The sequence below is a fragment of the Mustela erminea genome, chromosome 1, assembly GCF_009829155.1.
Source record: "Mustela erminea isolate mMusErm1 chromosome 1, mMusErm1.Pri, whole genome shotgun sequence".
In the NCBI taxonomy this organism is placed as follows: Eukaryota; Metazoa; Chordata; class Mammalia; order Carnivora; family Mustelidae; genus Mustela; species Mustela erminea.
In genome coordinates, this window is record NC_045614.1 from 163,951,202 (window position 1) to 163,965,862 (window position 14,661).

General features: G+C 43.8%; 1 protein-coding gene across 1 annotated transcript; it reads left to right on the top strand.

The window, feature by feature from the left end:
- The first annotated feature begins 585 nt into the window (after positions 1–585).
- DPPA4 (developmental pluripotency associated 4) lies at positions 586–10,283 on the top strand. Its single transcript, XM_032344327.1, has 7 exons — positions 586–613; positions 2,560–2,667; positions 3,691–3,839; positions 3,927–3,977; positions 4,225–4,534; positions 6,607–6,802; positions 10,253–10,283. Exons 1-7 carry the CDS (start codon positions 586–588, stop codon positions 10,281–10,283), a joined length of 873 nt encoding a protein of 290 aa, XP_032200218.1.
- The last annotated feature ends 4,378 nt before the right edge of the window (positions 10,284–14,661 follow it).

Genomic DNA, 14,661 nt, shown 5'->3' on the forward strand with positions numbered 1-14,661 from the left:
AATAGACTACAAACTACTCTTACTGTTTGTGGGCAGATAGGAAGGGGTATGAGTGTAACCTGGGAAGGTGGAGCTGCGATTGGCTGAGTATCTTGCTGAAGAAATAAAAATTATGTGGGACAGGATTACGGTTTTGCTTCCTTCAAACCACCAGTCCGGCGCTGGAATTCTTTTGTTTCCACAAGTCGCCTCATTAAATCCCTTCGAACATCCTGTGGAGAAGTCTCTGGGAACTTTTGTTTCTCCTTTGGATTTTTCGGAAGGAGCTTCTTCCAACTGCCGGACGTCTCCTGAACCACACGGTAGGGGATTCTGTTAAAAAGCTCACAGAAGTGGTAGGAAAGGTATTACTAATTAAAATACCAGAGACACCTCATGAATAAAAGAGTCCACATAATTAGTATTCACAAATTGTGAGGGAGGGAAGATGGGGAGGAGAAAAAGAAGAGCGCCCTTGGGTGACAGGAAGTAGGAGGAGACTTTTAAAAGACTTTTCGAAAAGGGAGGAGACTTTTAAAATCTTGGACCTAGGATCGTTTAAGCAGCTTGAATTTTCTTTTTGTCAACCTCGACTTCTCTGTGGATATGGAGAAAGCAAAAGGCAAAAAGGTAAATACAATTTTAGTGGTTTTGTTTCTGTCTGTCTTTGAGAGCCTCGTCCTGTTTCTCCCTCCCGCTTGAGCACACTTGATCCTTGTTTTGAGGAGAAAAGAACGTGCCTTGATTTCCTCTTAAGAAAAAAACAAAACAAAACAGTAAAGTCCTAAATAACCATCGCAGCCTGATAATATTGGGGCAAGGATACTGTATATAAGAAACAGGGCTTCCTATTTTGGTTTTGAAAAGATGCTTTATCCTGTGTTTGAGAAGATTCTGCTTTCAGGCCTGGAGGGGAGTGGTGACAGGAGAAGAAGGGAGGTGAGGGGAAAACTTCAGGAAGAGGTAAAGAACTGAGGTTGGTGGGGAGAACTAGCTGCTTTAATTTGCCCTCAACAGACACCGGTCCTAAACCAGTAATGGTAGGTCTGAACCTGTCTTTTCCAAGGGTCACCGGGGCTATGGAATAATCCAAAGTCAGACAGACTGACAAGCACCACAGGCAGAAATTAAAGGTAGAGAAGCTTTGGGGCGCCTGGGTGGCTCAGCAGGTTAAGCATCCAATTCTTGATTTCAGTTCACTGCTTGATTTCATGGTCAGGAGTTCAAGCCCCACAATGCCTTCCAGCCTGGGTGTGAACCTTACTTTAAAAAAAAAAAAAAGTAGGGAGGATTTGAGACCTTTCAGTGGAACCGAACCACGGTGCTAAGGGAACCCGAACACTCTCAGCCATCATTTTTGCCCAATTTTAAGACTTAAGACAGGCTCCAAAGTGAGTAGTTTGTGTTAAGGCTATGCAAATGTAAAATTTGTATATGAATGCAAAGCTGCTATAGTGATGTAAAATGCCATACAAGTGTTAATTTGTCCTGTGCTCCCGCCTTGAGGACACTGGAAAGGATTTCCAGGTAGGGATTTTGTGTTCCTCAGAAATGCCTGCCTGTGTGTCTTTGGATGAGGTAGCTTCTGCATCTGAAAAACAGAGTTGGAAATTGCTACTAGGTTGCTGTGGGGAGTTAATGAAAGAAAATAAAAAATACATCAAGATCTTATGTAAGAGGTTTCTCTATCAGGTAACTGTATCCTCAGCTGTTCTCTTGCTTCTGGTGTTCAATTAAACAATGTTTGAGGGCCCAGGAGGAGAGAGAAATTCTGCCCCTAGGCAGCTTACCTTCAAAGGGGGTAAGGAGCACTGATCAAATCCCACAAGCAAATGTAAAACTGACTGATAAGGCGGAAGCGGAGAGGCAACTTGGAGTTGTGACCTGGTCTGAGGAGATTAGGAGGGGCGGCCAGGTGAGGGAATACTGGAAATGAGATTCTGAAGGAGAAGTAAGATTTAAGAAAGTGAGTAGAAAGAAGGCTGGCGTGGAGTGAGTGAAATCTCTTCAGGCTAAGGTATCTAGGCTGGAAAGGAATTCTATGACCAGCCCTTGGAGCCATGGAGAGGCTGGTCCGCTGAATTAAAGACATTTGTATATCTTCATACTAAACACAAGGAACCGCCGCAGGAGTATATATAGAATCCCTCTGGCAGTATTAGGGGAAAACTTCGGAAGAGATCAGGATGGAAGGAATGGGGGAAGGAAATCTTCAGGTAAGAGAATAAGGGATAGGGCAGGTGATACAGGTAAGGGCTCCTGCACCCCCTAGCCAAAGAACCTAGTTTCTTCTACTTCTGTGGTTGTTATCTATATTTTGTCTTTTTCATATTTTCGTCTTGGCCTCCCATTTCCCCATCTACCCCATTTTAGAAGTCAGCCTGGGGTTGAGATGATTTCCCAGAGGAGAAGCTGCACTGCCAGTGATGTGTCTAATGACTATCCTGGTGCCGTGGATGTGAGTTCTCTCGAGGCAGGTAGTGTGTGTGGTGGGGCGGGCACGCTCGGGAAGACGGCTCCTCTGTCCCCGGCAGAACTCCACAAAGTCGGGGGAACACACTCTGGCTGGCCTATCCGAACCAGCATCAGAAGAAGCCAGAGAGAAGCAGCAGGATTCCAGTGAACCAAAGTTGCAAAAAACCTCCGCCAGCGGGACCAAACGGAAAAGATCCATGAAAGAAGACAAAGGTAAGAAGTCTACGAGCCCTCAAATCTCCTTTCCTTGGGTTAAGAAGACCGAGGAATTTTCTGAAGGAATAGAAAAAGTAGGGGGGAAAAAAAAAGGTCCTGTATCCTGAAAACCCTGCACTTCCTTTGGCATTCAGCTTACTTCGCCCGCGCCTGAAGCCTTCTTTCAGCCACCTCTGTTAAAACTCGGGTGTCTTCAGGTTTCCAAACTCTGACAGTTTATTTGTTCTGTTCATCATTTTGACTTCACTCGCTGCTTAGTGTTAAGGGATCTCAGAGTACAGTGGTTTGGGGACAGACTGCTATAAATCTGAAATCCTATCCTTAAAACTCCACCTTCTTTTTCTAAGAATGGAGGATAATACTTAACTTAGCCAGGTCAGATGGAGTGCGCTGCAGGCTCCATTGTAGTGTATAGGGAATAATTGGGTAAAAATGCCTACATGATACCTGACTAGTAATGTGCACTCGGTAAAGCCTCATAACTGTTAGTGTCATTATAGTTGTCTATTCTGGAGTATGTTCTAGAAGTCTTCCCTGGACAGTGAGAGTGTGTGAGGAAGCTGTGTGCGGTGAGACCCAAGCACTGCCCAGAGTGGGGAGGGCTGATGTAATTCTGAGAACGGGTGGTTGTGTGTAGCATCGCCTAGTTGTTTGCTTTGTTCCTTGGTGAGAGGACCAGGCCCTACTGAGGATTACGATGTCGGGTTTAAAATTACTCTCATTCCCCTGGATTGGAAGTAAGATCTCCAGTACAGCCTCGTTGAAGTCTGGGTGTAAGTGCCCCCACAAGGGAGCAAGTATGGAAGTTTCAGGAAGTAAAAACTGGAGCTTCAGAAGTAGTAAGTCCGTCCCAGGTTTGAGGTTGTGTCTTTCGGAAGTTCTGGGGTCTCTGTCAAGTCATTGAATCTGCAATGGGGATTGGGTTGGGAGAACTTAAAGTTGTACTTTGACATTTTAAAAGGCTATCCCAAAGTGAATTATTGCTAATTTCATCCTGTTTTCCTCCTGCATCTTGTTCAGAAAAGAAGGAAGAAGGCAGTGGAAAAGTAAGACTTCGGAAGAAAATCCCAGTTCCTCCATTACCTTTGAAATTGCCGCCCGCCAACATGCTTCATCGAGACGTCCTGCGGGCCTGGTGCCAGCAACTAAAGCTGAGCACCAAAGGCCAGGTGACTGCCCGGGGGTCGGAGGCAGTGCTCCTGGGGGGAGGGGGAGGATCCTTACTTGATTTTTAACTCCTTTTTCTCTTGTCTTAGAAACTGGACGTATATAAGAGAATCTGCGAATATGCTTACCCTGATCAACAGGTAAGTGATTCGTAGGGATTTGACAAAGTGGAAGCTTTAGTCCTCATTCTGATTACCTAATGGAGCATCAGAAAGTCCGTGGAGGGATTACTTTAGCCTCTCCTTCCTTCTGAAGGGAAATAGCACACCCACCGACCACCCCCTTCCACCCCCACCACCAGCACTTCACACCAAAATTGGGCAAAATCATAAAAATTGGACTGCACTTCTGACAGCACCTTAACCTTGCAAACCCTGTTTGTAGAAGAATATTCCTGTCACCGCAGAGGAGGCCAAGATTCTCTCACAGTCACAAAGAAGATCAAAGATGGAGCAGGGGGAAATGTCTCTGGAAGTTTTCGGAAAAAGGGTATCTTCAGACGGGACCTACCCTCCTGAGGTGGCTGCTCCCCCTGAGGGTGGGGCACCCACCTCTGGGGGGTCTGGTGCTCTCCTGGAGGGAGTCGATACCGTTGTTGTGACAACTTCAGCCCCAGATGCTGTGTTTGCCTCCTGGTCCAGAATTGCAGGCAGGGCTGGCAAGACGGAGACCGTGGAATCACCACAGGAGGCCCACGGTAAGCCCAGGCTTGAGATTTCATTCTGGTCCTGTTGAAGGAAAAAATGCTATTGATGTTAACCTCCAATCAGTTTTAGGGTATATCAAAATCACCTGAAGGGTTGGTGATTCCTGGGCCCTACCCACAGAGTTTCTGATTCAGAACTGAGGTAGGGCCTGGGAATTTTCTTTTCTAATAATTTTTCAGCCAGTGCTGATGATGCGAGTCTGGGGACCGCACTTTGAAAACCGCTGCTGCAAATTATTGATGTCATCAGAAGGGAATGGCAATCTGTTTGGCTTTCTTTCCCCTTCTTGAAGGAATTCAAAGAGCACGCTCTAAAATCAGCTGCCTGAGCTTAAGCCTGGGATCTTCTAAAGTCTGTTAAGTGAGTGACATTACCAAGATGTTTAATACAGTTCCCAGTTTCCTCACCATAAAATAGGTTAATAGTTACACCTACCTCATAATGTTGTAAGAATTACAGGATATAAAATTAAGAGAAACCATAAGCTGGTTAGCCCAGTACACTGCCTTTTGAAACCCCAAACCCATTTCATGCAGACCCTCCCAGACCATTCCGGTTTAGTCTTTCTATTGAAGGAAACCAGAGTATGTCATCCCAAACTATACCTGTCCTAAATTGTTTAAAAATGTATAATAAAAATTGTTTTGAGCTGATGGCAATTAAAGAGCAGTCAACCCAGAAAAGTCCCTTTTTACTGCTTATAGGCAGCTTATAAATTCTTTTTTTGTTGGAGACAGTCCACTGAGAGGTGGCACCAGAGATACCTTATTTATTAAGTTCCTTCCCCATAGATTGACCTGCCCACTCTCTGCCGCCCCCAGGAGCCTAAAACTGCTTCCCTTTTTCCTATTGTTTCTCTACAAATTCCTCTTCTTTGTAAAAAACTAAGATTCTGAGCCACCATTTTGAGTTTGTTTTCGTTGGTGGTTTCTTCAAGGGATGTGTGCCATATGCATTAAGAAACTGATTTTCGGGGCACCTGGGTGGCTCAGTGGGTTAAGCCGCTGCCTTCGGCTCAGGTCATGATCTCAGGGTCCTGGGATCGAGTCCCGCATCGGGCTCTCTGCTCAGCAGGGAGCCTGCTTCCCTCCCTCTCTCTCTCTCTACCTGCCTCTCCATCTACTTGTGATTTCTCTCTGTCAAATAAATAAAATCTTTAAAAAAAAAAAAAAAAGAAACTTATTTTCTCGGGAGACCTGGGTGGCTCAATTGTTAAGCATCTGCCTTCAGCTTGGGTTATAATCCCAGGGTCCTGGGATTGAGCCCTGCATCAGACTGCTGCTCGGTGGGAAGTCTGATTCTCCCTCTCCCATCCGCCCTGCTCCTGTTCCCTCTCCGGCTCTCTCTCTCTGTCAAATAAATTGAAACATCTTTAAAAAAGAAAGGAAGGAAGGAAGAAGGAAACTGATTTTTTTTGTTGTTGATCTTTTTGTGAAGGAGTCCCTGCTCCAAACCTAGGATGGGCAGAGGTAAAGTTTTGCCTCTTTGTACTATCATTTACCACACTTGGAGCTATACCACTTCCAGCTACACATTTTCCATCTAAAAGTTGGTGGTGTGTGTGTGTGTAAGGTTTTATGTATTTATTTGACAGAGTTCAAGTAGAGGAGCAGGCAGAGGGAGAGGCACCCAGGAACCTCTCCTTTTTAAAGTTTTAATAAAAACTGTTTTGTATGGTTTTCTAAAAGGGCACCAGACAGGGATGCCTGGCTGTCTCAGTTGGTTAAGCGGCTGCCTTCAGCTCAGGGCATGATCCCAGCGTCCTGGGATTGAGTTCCACATCGGGCTCCTTGCTCTGCAGGGAGCCTGCTTCTCCCTCTGCCTGCCACTCTGCTGGTTTTCGCTCGCTCGCTCTCCCTCTCTCTGACAAATAAATAAATAAAATCCTTTAAAAAGGGGGGGGTGCGCAGGACAGAGTAGGTTAAGCTAGGATTCCAGGGCTTATATCTTGGAGCCGGCACTTAAGAAAAGTAGAAACAAAGACCATGATCTATTCTTGACCAGAAGAACATTATAATTTAGTCGTGCTGTCTTCATTTTTCTTTCCCTTTTCCTTCTCCAGGTGTCAGGTGGTGTGTGGTCCATGGAAAAAGTCTGCCTGCAGACACAGAAGGTTGGGTTCACCTGCAGTTCCATGCAGGACAAGCCTGGGTGCCTGAAAAACGGGGAAGAGTATGTGCCCTGTTCTTGCTACCAGCCTGCAATTTTCCACCCCCACACTTGGAGGACAATATGCTGTGCCCCAGATGTGTTCGGAGGTAAGTACCTGGTGCTTTTCTACAAACGAAAACTGGACACCTGGTGTTCAGTTAGGGTAGAGAGGAGATGCATGTTAATTTTAAATAGATCCGTATTTCTTACACGAGCTGTCAGTAAAGAGTTCCAAGAAAGTAATTACTGAGTTAAGTGTACTCCTAAGAAAAAGCATTTATAGGTCAGGGCTTACTGCTCCTGCCTAGAGACCCACCCATAATTGTGGAGAAACAGTATTGATTAAATACTGTATTACAGGTATATGCATGTCACAGAAATAATGACTAGCAAAACAACAGCAACAAAACCCCCTAAGTAGACTCCAGTCCAATGGGGATATTGCTCTGTAAACATAGCACGTGATGACTAGTATCAAAGAAGAGGTTTCTTAACTTGAAGGAAGAATTGCCTACGTGGAAAGAAGAAGAAAGCTCATTTTTTAATAGAGCAGCCAATGCCAAGGCTGAGAGAATTGAGGACAAAGTAGAAATTTTCAATATTTTAGTGTGACAGCTATGGTTAAAAAAAAAAAAAACAACAAAACTGCTTGCTCCTTATAAAGTGGGCATAATAATGCCTATCTGAAGTACTGTGAAGATTAGAAGAGTTAATAAATGTAAAGTTCTTTTTTTTTTTCTTTTTCTTTTTTTTTTTTTTAATTTATCTGACAGAGATCATAAGTAGGCAGAGAGGCAGGCAGAGAGAGAGGAGGAAGCAGGCTCTTCACAGAGCAGAGAGCCAGATGCGGGGCTCGGTCCCAGGACCCCGGGATCACGACTTGAGCTGAAGGCAGAGGCTTTAACCCACTGAGCCACCCAGGTGCCCCAATAAATGTAAATTTCTTAGCACTGTGTCTGATGTGGAAAAGCATTTAAAAAAAAAAAATGTGGGTATTAATTATTCCAGCGAGTGGGATTCCTTTCAATGAAGTCATAAAGATGGAAATATACAGTGTATGCAAAAAAACCAGTTTTTGGCTCTAATCGAGCACTATAGACTTTAAGTAATATCATTAGTTTAGGGTCTGATTATATCAGCTTTGAAGGTTTAGAATTTACCCAGTAGCCCGTGGTGCTCTTTCAAATGATGCCTTTAGTTATGTGATCAATGAAATACCTCCATAATCACCAAAGAGCCTACTCTAGAAGTATAATTGTGAAGAGAAACAAAAGTTTTTTTGTTTTTTTTTCCTCTGTAATTTAAATTCTAAGCCAATTAAAATCAACAGTGACTGGCTGGTGCAGAATAGACCTGGGGGGGAAGGGACCCGATAAATTTGTTCTCAGTAAACTAGACTAGCTAATTCTTTTAAGATTTTTGATTCTAAATAGGATGGGAAATATTTTTATTAAAAGAAGCCACTACTATTGACAAACAGGTGAGGTGGGGTGAGGTAAAGCGGGGTGAGTACTGTTGTTTCGAAGCCATAGCAATAGCACTGGCTCAAGGAAGGGGACAATCCTCCACTGAAGTCCCTTTCCTTGCAGCAACCATTTCCATAATTTTACCCAGGCCACTTCACTTTTCTGGGCCTCGGTTTCCACATCATTGCTAAAAGGAGCCACATTGACAGGGAGGTGTGCAAAAGTTATCAAAGTATGAAAATTGAAGCAGCACCAAGATGTTTATATGCCTATAAAGAAAATTTTTTAAAGATTTTTTATTTATCTATTTGACACACAGCACAAGAGCACACTGAGGCAGAGCGGCAGGCAGAGGGAGAGGGCGAAGCAGACTCCTCGCTGAGCAGGGAGCAGGGTCTCATGACCTGAGGAGGAAGGCAGCCACCTAACTCACTAAGCCACCCAGGTACCCCTGAAAAGAAATTTTTAATTCCAAAAGCTATTGTATTTAGGGGTTTTGTTTGTTTGTTTCCATTATATTTACTTTTATAGAGAATCTACTGAGGAGGATGAAGTACAGTTTTTTTTTCCCCCAAAATACACACATTGCATTGGTCATAGTACAGGACTATAATACAGTAGAAATATAAACAACAAAAATCACTTTATTTTTTAAAATTTATTTTTATTGAAGTTCAGTTAACATACAGTGTATTAATTGGTTTCAGAGGTGGAGGTCCATGATTTATCAGTTTTCTGTAATACCCAGTACTCATTGCATTATGTGCCCTCCTTAATGCCCATCACCCAGTTTTAAAGAAAAGGATATATATGCAAAATTTGGTAGTTTCAAAGATTAGAGTGTAGGGGCACCTGGGTGGCTCAGTGGGTTAAGCCTCTGCCTTTGGCTCAGGTCATGATCTCGGGGTCCTGGGGTTGAACCCCCACATAGGGCTCTCTGCTCAGCGGGGAGCCTGCTTCCCTGTCCCCTTCTGCCTGCCTCTCTGCCTACTTGTGATCTCTCTCTGTGGCAAATAAATATATAAAATCTTAAAAAAAAAAAAAAGAGTGAAGGACACGGAATCTGATCAGGTAGCTTTTTATTGGGTGATGGGCCACTGAAGGGTTGGAAGCAAGAAAGTGCACTGAGGCTTACATTGTAGAAGAGGGAAGAGAGTGAGATCTGTTAGAAAAATGTGGGAAAGTTGTTTTTAATAGGTTTTACAGGCCTAGCATCTTCTAAAGGTGCCAAAACAGAATCTGGCTTTAGGTAATATAAATGAAGCAGAGGAAGGTAGAAATGATACACTCGCTTGGATAATGGGAGATTCAGAGCAGTGAAGGATTCAGGTGCCTTTTTGAGGCTTGAATACGTGAAGCAGACAAGTAGGAGGGGTGACTAGAGGTGTTTTCCAAAAGCACAAATGGAGAGGTGCATCAAAAGGATACTCAAAGGAGATTTCCATTTGTGCTGTATTGAAAAGGGTGTGCTTCTGGGCTTAGTTTGGTGCAGCCCAGAGATCCCTCTCCCCAGCCCTCAGTTGTGCTGGAACCATCCCCCCTTGGCCTACAGGGGCCCCATCCTTAGGGTCAAGGTTACTGAACATCCTAGGTCTTGGACAGTTGACAGAGGTAGAAGCCTGAAGTAGGTAGAACCCTCGGGTTAGACTCCCCCTCCCCCAGCCAGGAGTGGCAGCCCCTGGGCCCCAGTTACTGTCTCTCACAGGACAAAGTATGTGAGTGTGCACTTGTATCTCCCCCTTCTGGCTGTCCTACTTCTTGCCAAGAATTGTTGCTGCCAAGCAAGTTGAATAAAATCGAGGTCACTCTGGAGAGTCCTTTAATGACCTACCAAGGCCACTAGGCAAATGGTAAAAAAATTCATTGGGGGGCTTTGCCTGCCCATGGGCTGCAGATAGGAGCATATTACAGAGACATAACGGACCTAATAGTTACTCCTTGATGACTTGGTTGCATGCTTTACCCCCCACTATCCTCAAGTTCAGGAACAGTTGCACCAGTGGCATTCTTGGCTGTTTTTGAGGGTGTAACTTAATGTTTCTTCTTGGATCTTATCTTTTTAAAAAGGAACATACTTTGTTTGCTTTGTAGGAATAAGGTGTTAATGAAAAGCCTCCAGTGAGCTCGCAGTACCAGGAAAAGGGGTACAGCGGTGATTATGATTACTGGTAGAAAGGGAACTACAAGCAACTCCGCAGTGCCACTGATGGGAACTGCAGGCTGCTCCACACCCTCCATCTTCCTGCTTCCAGGGCCCACGAGCCTGGTCCACTGCAGATGTTACCCTCCGACCCCTAGACCCCTACCAGGGCCTGCACTGTCGTGGGTTGGGATACAAGGGCTCTTAATGCTTTACATTGGAAAAGCATTTCAAAATTACTATTTATTCTACTAAATAAGATGGAAAAGTCATTCTTCTACCAAACGTTGACCCTTCTGAAGTAGAAGCAACCTTAAGAGTTATTTTGAGGTGGGAGACTGAGCCTCGCCTTGCCTCGCCTCGCCTCGCCTCGCCTTGCGGAAGGGGTGGGGTGGGGTGGGGTGGGAAGCGCACCTGTACAGCATCTAAGCTGGATTTCTCTTCTCACGAGAGCCTGACTCCCCCTGCCCAGAGGCTGCTCAGGTTCATGGTTTCAAACAGTAGAGTGTTTCAAACCTAAGGGAGAGCTTTTATTCTTTCCCACTCCCCAAAACATACTTTTAATATAACAAAACGTTTTTTGATGTTTTCTTAATAATCTGAGACCTCTGTGGTGTGTCTCAGGAATAAAAACACAGAACACTTGGCTGATATTATTTCCCCTTGTAACTATTATGTATGTTTCTAGTGGTTAAAAATAATTTAAGGATATTTCTGACTCAAAAATTCTTAATGTATTGGATTTCAAATGTGTATGTAAAACCTATTGTATATAGGAGACCATATGCATTCTGGGCAAATTATTAATATTCTTAACTCAGGAATAAGCCAAAAATAATGATTTTTTTTTTTGGCATGATTTTTTAAACCACTCAAATGAAGTAGGATTGATATTTTTAAAAAACTACATTTACTGTATACACTTTGATGAGTTTGATTTATTTAAAATTTTTACATTCTCCTGAATTTAGAGTCCTTGGTTCTTAGAAAAGTTTTTTTTTTCCCCCCACTTGTGGCTTTATGGCAGTTTCCAACATTGGTTTATTGTTGTGGATTTTTGGATTATGAGATTCCCCCCCCCCCAAAATGCACTAGAAGGAATAGTAGAGTTGAAAAGTTTGTAACTATCATGATAATGGACAGATTCAGGCAAGAATCCTCAGTGTTAAAAACTAGAGAGGAATGTTTTTTGATGAGCAAGATATTTCCATGCTCTTGGCAATGGCTCTACACTGATTACTCATTAATGGTCAGAATTTTTCAGTGTAAATAAATGATATACACATTTTATTCCTTATTTCTTACTGTATACACACTATGAATTTTAACTTTGTTTCCTTTTTAAACTTTTTCCTTATTTTTTTAAAAAGATTTTATGTATTTGTCAGAGAGAGACAGAGCACGCGCACGCATAAGCAGGCAGAGTGGCAGCAGAGGAGGAGAGAGGAGCAGGCTCCCTGCAGAGCAAGGACCCTGATGTGGGACTTGATCCCAGGACCCTGGGATCATGGCCTGAGCCGAAGGCAGCTGCTTAACCGACTGAGCCACCCAGGTGTCCTCCCATACTTTTTCCTTATTTTCAGTGGAATGCCCAAGTTTGTACTCTTTTGGCTTCCCAGTCTGCTTGTGGCTTTCCCTTCCTCACACACAAAAGTGAACTTCGCTATCTCTATAAAATTAGTTGTAGGTCCACCACAAAGATAACTATCTACCACTTTTTCCTGCCCCTAGCAAGGTTAAATTTCTAAAGTTATATTTATTCCCCAGCACTTCCCTAATTCCCACAAGCCTCCTCCCAAATTTCCTATAGTTTCAGCTACCCTAGTCTACCTTCCCTGCACTGTCTCGCTCCCAAGCTTCCCAAATATTACAAGAAAAAAAAGACAACTTGGAGCTCAATCCTCCATACCTCAGATGAATTCTGTGGCAAAGGAAAAGGAACTTGCCCTATGATCTAGATGTTTAGGAGGAGCGGGGGGAGAGAAAATGTCCAGTTTCCCACCTGGAAACTGAAGTCACAGTTGGGCAGAGCTGTCTATCCAGAAGCGCATGTGTGGTGTGAGTAAGGTATGTGATGCCCCAGGAATGGTGATAGGAGACGTCTAGAGCCAGCCCTCCGAATTTCTCCTGGCTCCAAAGGGACCTATAAGCTCCCAAGAATTGGGGTTGAAGTCCTTGAGCTTTGGAGTCAGGTTCTGCCCAGACATGGCTGGCTAAGGCAAATGGATCTACGTGAAGAAAGCCTGTGAACTCCCTGCCAGAAACAAAATTGGAAATCGCTGTTATCTCCAAGGACCCAGCCCTAAGGGGCAGATGTGGGAGGAGAAAGATGGGGAAATTTTTAAAATGCTAACTCACTGAATTGGTATTAATTTATCTGAAAGTGCCCCAAGTAAATCTACATTTTGCAACATAGGGCTTGTAGAAAAAATAGGTTATGTCCACCTTGACCGAGTATTCAGGCTTATCACCAGGAATGACACAAACAGAAATGTGTTTTCTGATGGGAAATACCATTGATGATACTCTTGCCAAAAATTTAATATGAATCTACTCTGCGAAGCAGGTAGTCTTGATCATACCTATTGTCATTAGCATAAAGTGAGCTGACCTTGTTTTGAGTGGCAGTTACTAAGGCTTATCCATATGTAAAAATCCACAGAACTACGTGCTTAAATATGTCTACATATTTACTCTGTGTAAGCTATGTATCTTTTTCTTTTTAAGATTTTTTTTATTTGAGGGAGCTAGAGAAAGCATGAATGGGGGGTGGGCATAGGAAAAGGGAGGAACAGACTCCCAGCTGGGCGGGGACTTTGACCTGGAGCTGGATCTCAGGACTCCAGGACATGACCTGAACCAAAGGCAGACACCCAACAGACTGAGCCACCCAGGCGCCCCAGCAATATATAATTTAAATTTTTTTTTTACAATTTTATTTGAGAACAGAAGCAGGGGGAGCAGCAGGCAGAGGGAGAGTCAGACTTCCCTGCTGAGCAGGGAGCCTGTTGTGGGGCTCTATCCCAGGACCCCAGAATCATGACCTGAGCCGAAGGCAGCTGCTTAACCAACTGTGCCACCCAGGTGCCCCTATATATCGTTTTTAAAAACTGCCCTGGTTTGAGTAAGTTACAGTTCTGCTACATGTGGAATACTGGGAAATTTAGAATATAGAATGAAGATTAGATGTTAACTACAGAGGTGTTAATGTTTTGGTTGTGGTAACAACAGAATTTGCATTTGACAATTGGTTAATGAGGAACGATACAAGGGTGTGCCTGTTTTATATCCGATTTTAAGATTTATTTATTTGACAGAGTCACAGCTAGAGAGGGAACATAAGCAGGAGGAGTGGGAGAGAAGCAGGCTTCCCGCCAAGCAGGGAGCCTGACATGGGACTCAATCTCAGGACCCTGGGGATGCTTAATGACTGAGCCACCCAGGTGCTTTTATATCTGGAATTTTAAAATAAGATTTAAAAATACTCAGATTCATATATGAAAAGATCCTTTAGAAATACAAGTCAAATCATGACACTTTGCTTAAAAGCCTCCTATGGGTCCTGTTTCATTCCGAGTTAAAACCAAAGCCCTTGTTATGACCTCCAAAACTTGGTAATACCTAAGTATCTCCTGCCCCATGCCTTTCACCTTCAGCCTCACCTCCAGAACCCTGCCTTTGTTTCCTGACCTTGGCACTGGCTGGAATTACCTTTCCCCAGAAGCTGGTATGGTAAAGCTTTTACATCACTTGGCCAAAAAAGCATACTCCGATTCTTTAAAATCACAGACTGATGGGGCGCCTGGGTCGCTCAGTGGTTAAAGCTTCTGTCTTTGGCTCAGGTCATGATCTCAGGGTCCTGGATCAAGCCCTACATCGGGCTCTCTGCTCAGCGGGGAGTCTCCTTCCTCCTGTCTGTCTGCCTGCCTCTCTGCCTACTTGTGATCTCTGTCTGTCAAATGAATAAATAAAATCTTTAAAAATAAATAAATAAAATCACAGACTGGGGGCATCGGGGTGGCTCAGTTGGTTAAGTGTTTATCTTCAGCTCAGGTCATGGCCCCAGGATCCTGGAATTGAGTTCCACATCGGGCCCCTTGCTCAGCTGGGAGCCCGCTTCTCTCTCTCCTTCTGCCAGCTGCTCCTCCTGCTTGTGCTCTCTCTCTCCCTAATAAGTAAATCTTTAAAAAAATCAAATCAAATCCCCAGCTGTTTTTCAACTCCTATCAGCACCATTTGTCCCCCTCACCATGCTCTAGTTCTCAATTTATCTGTAACCTTTGTCTCCCCTAACATAATAATGTAATTTGTTATTGTCTCCTACTAATAGTGTAAAGGGGTTTCTGTCAGTTTTGTGCAC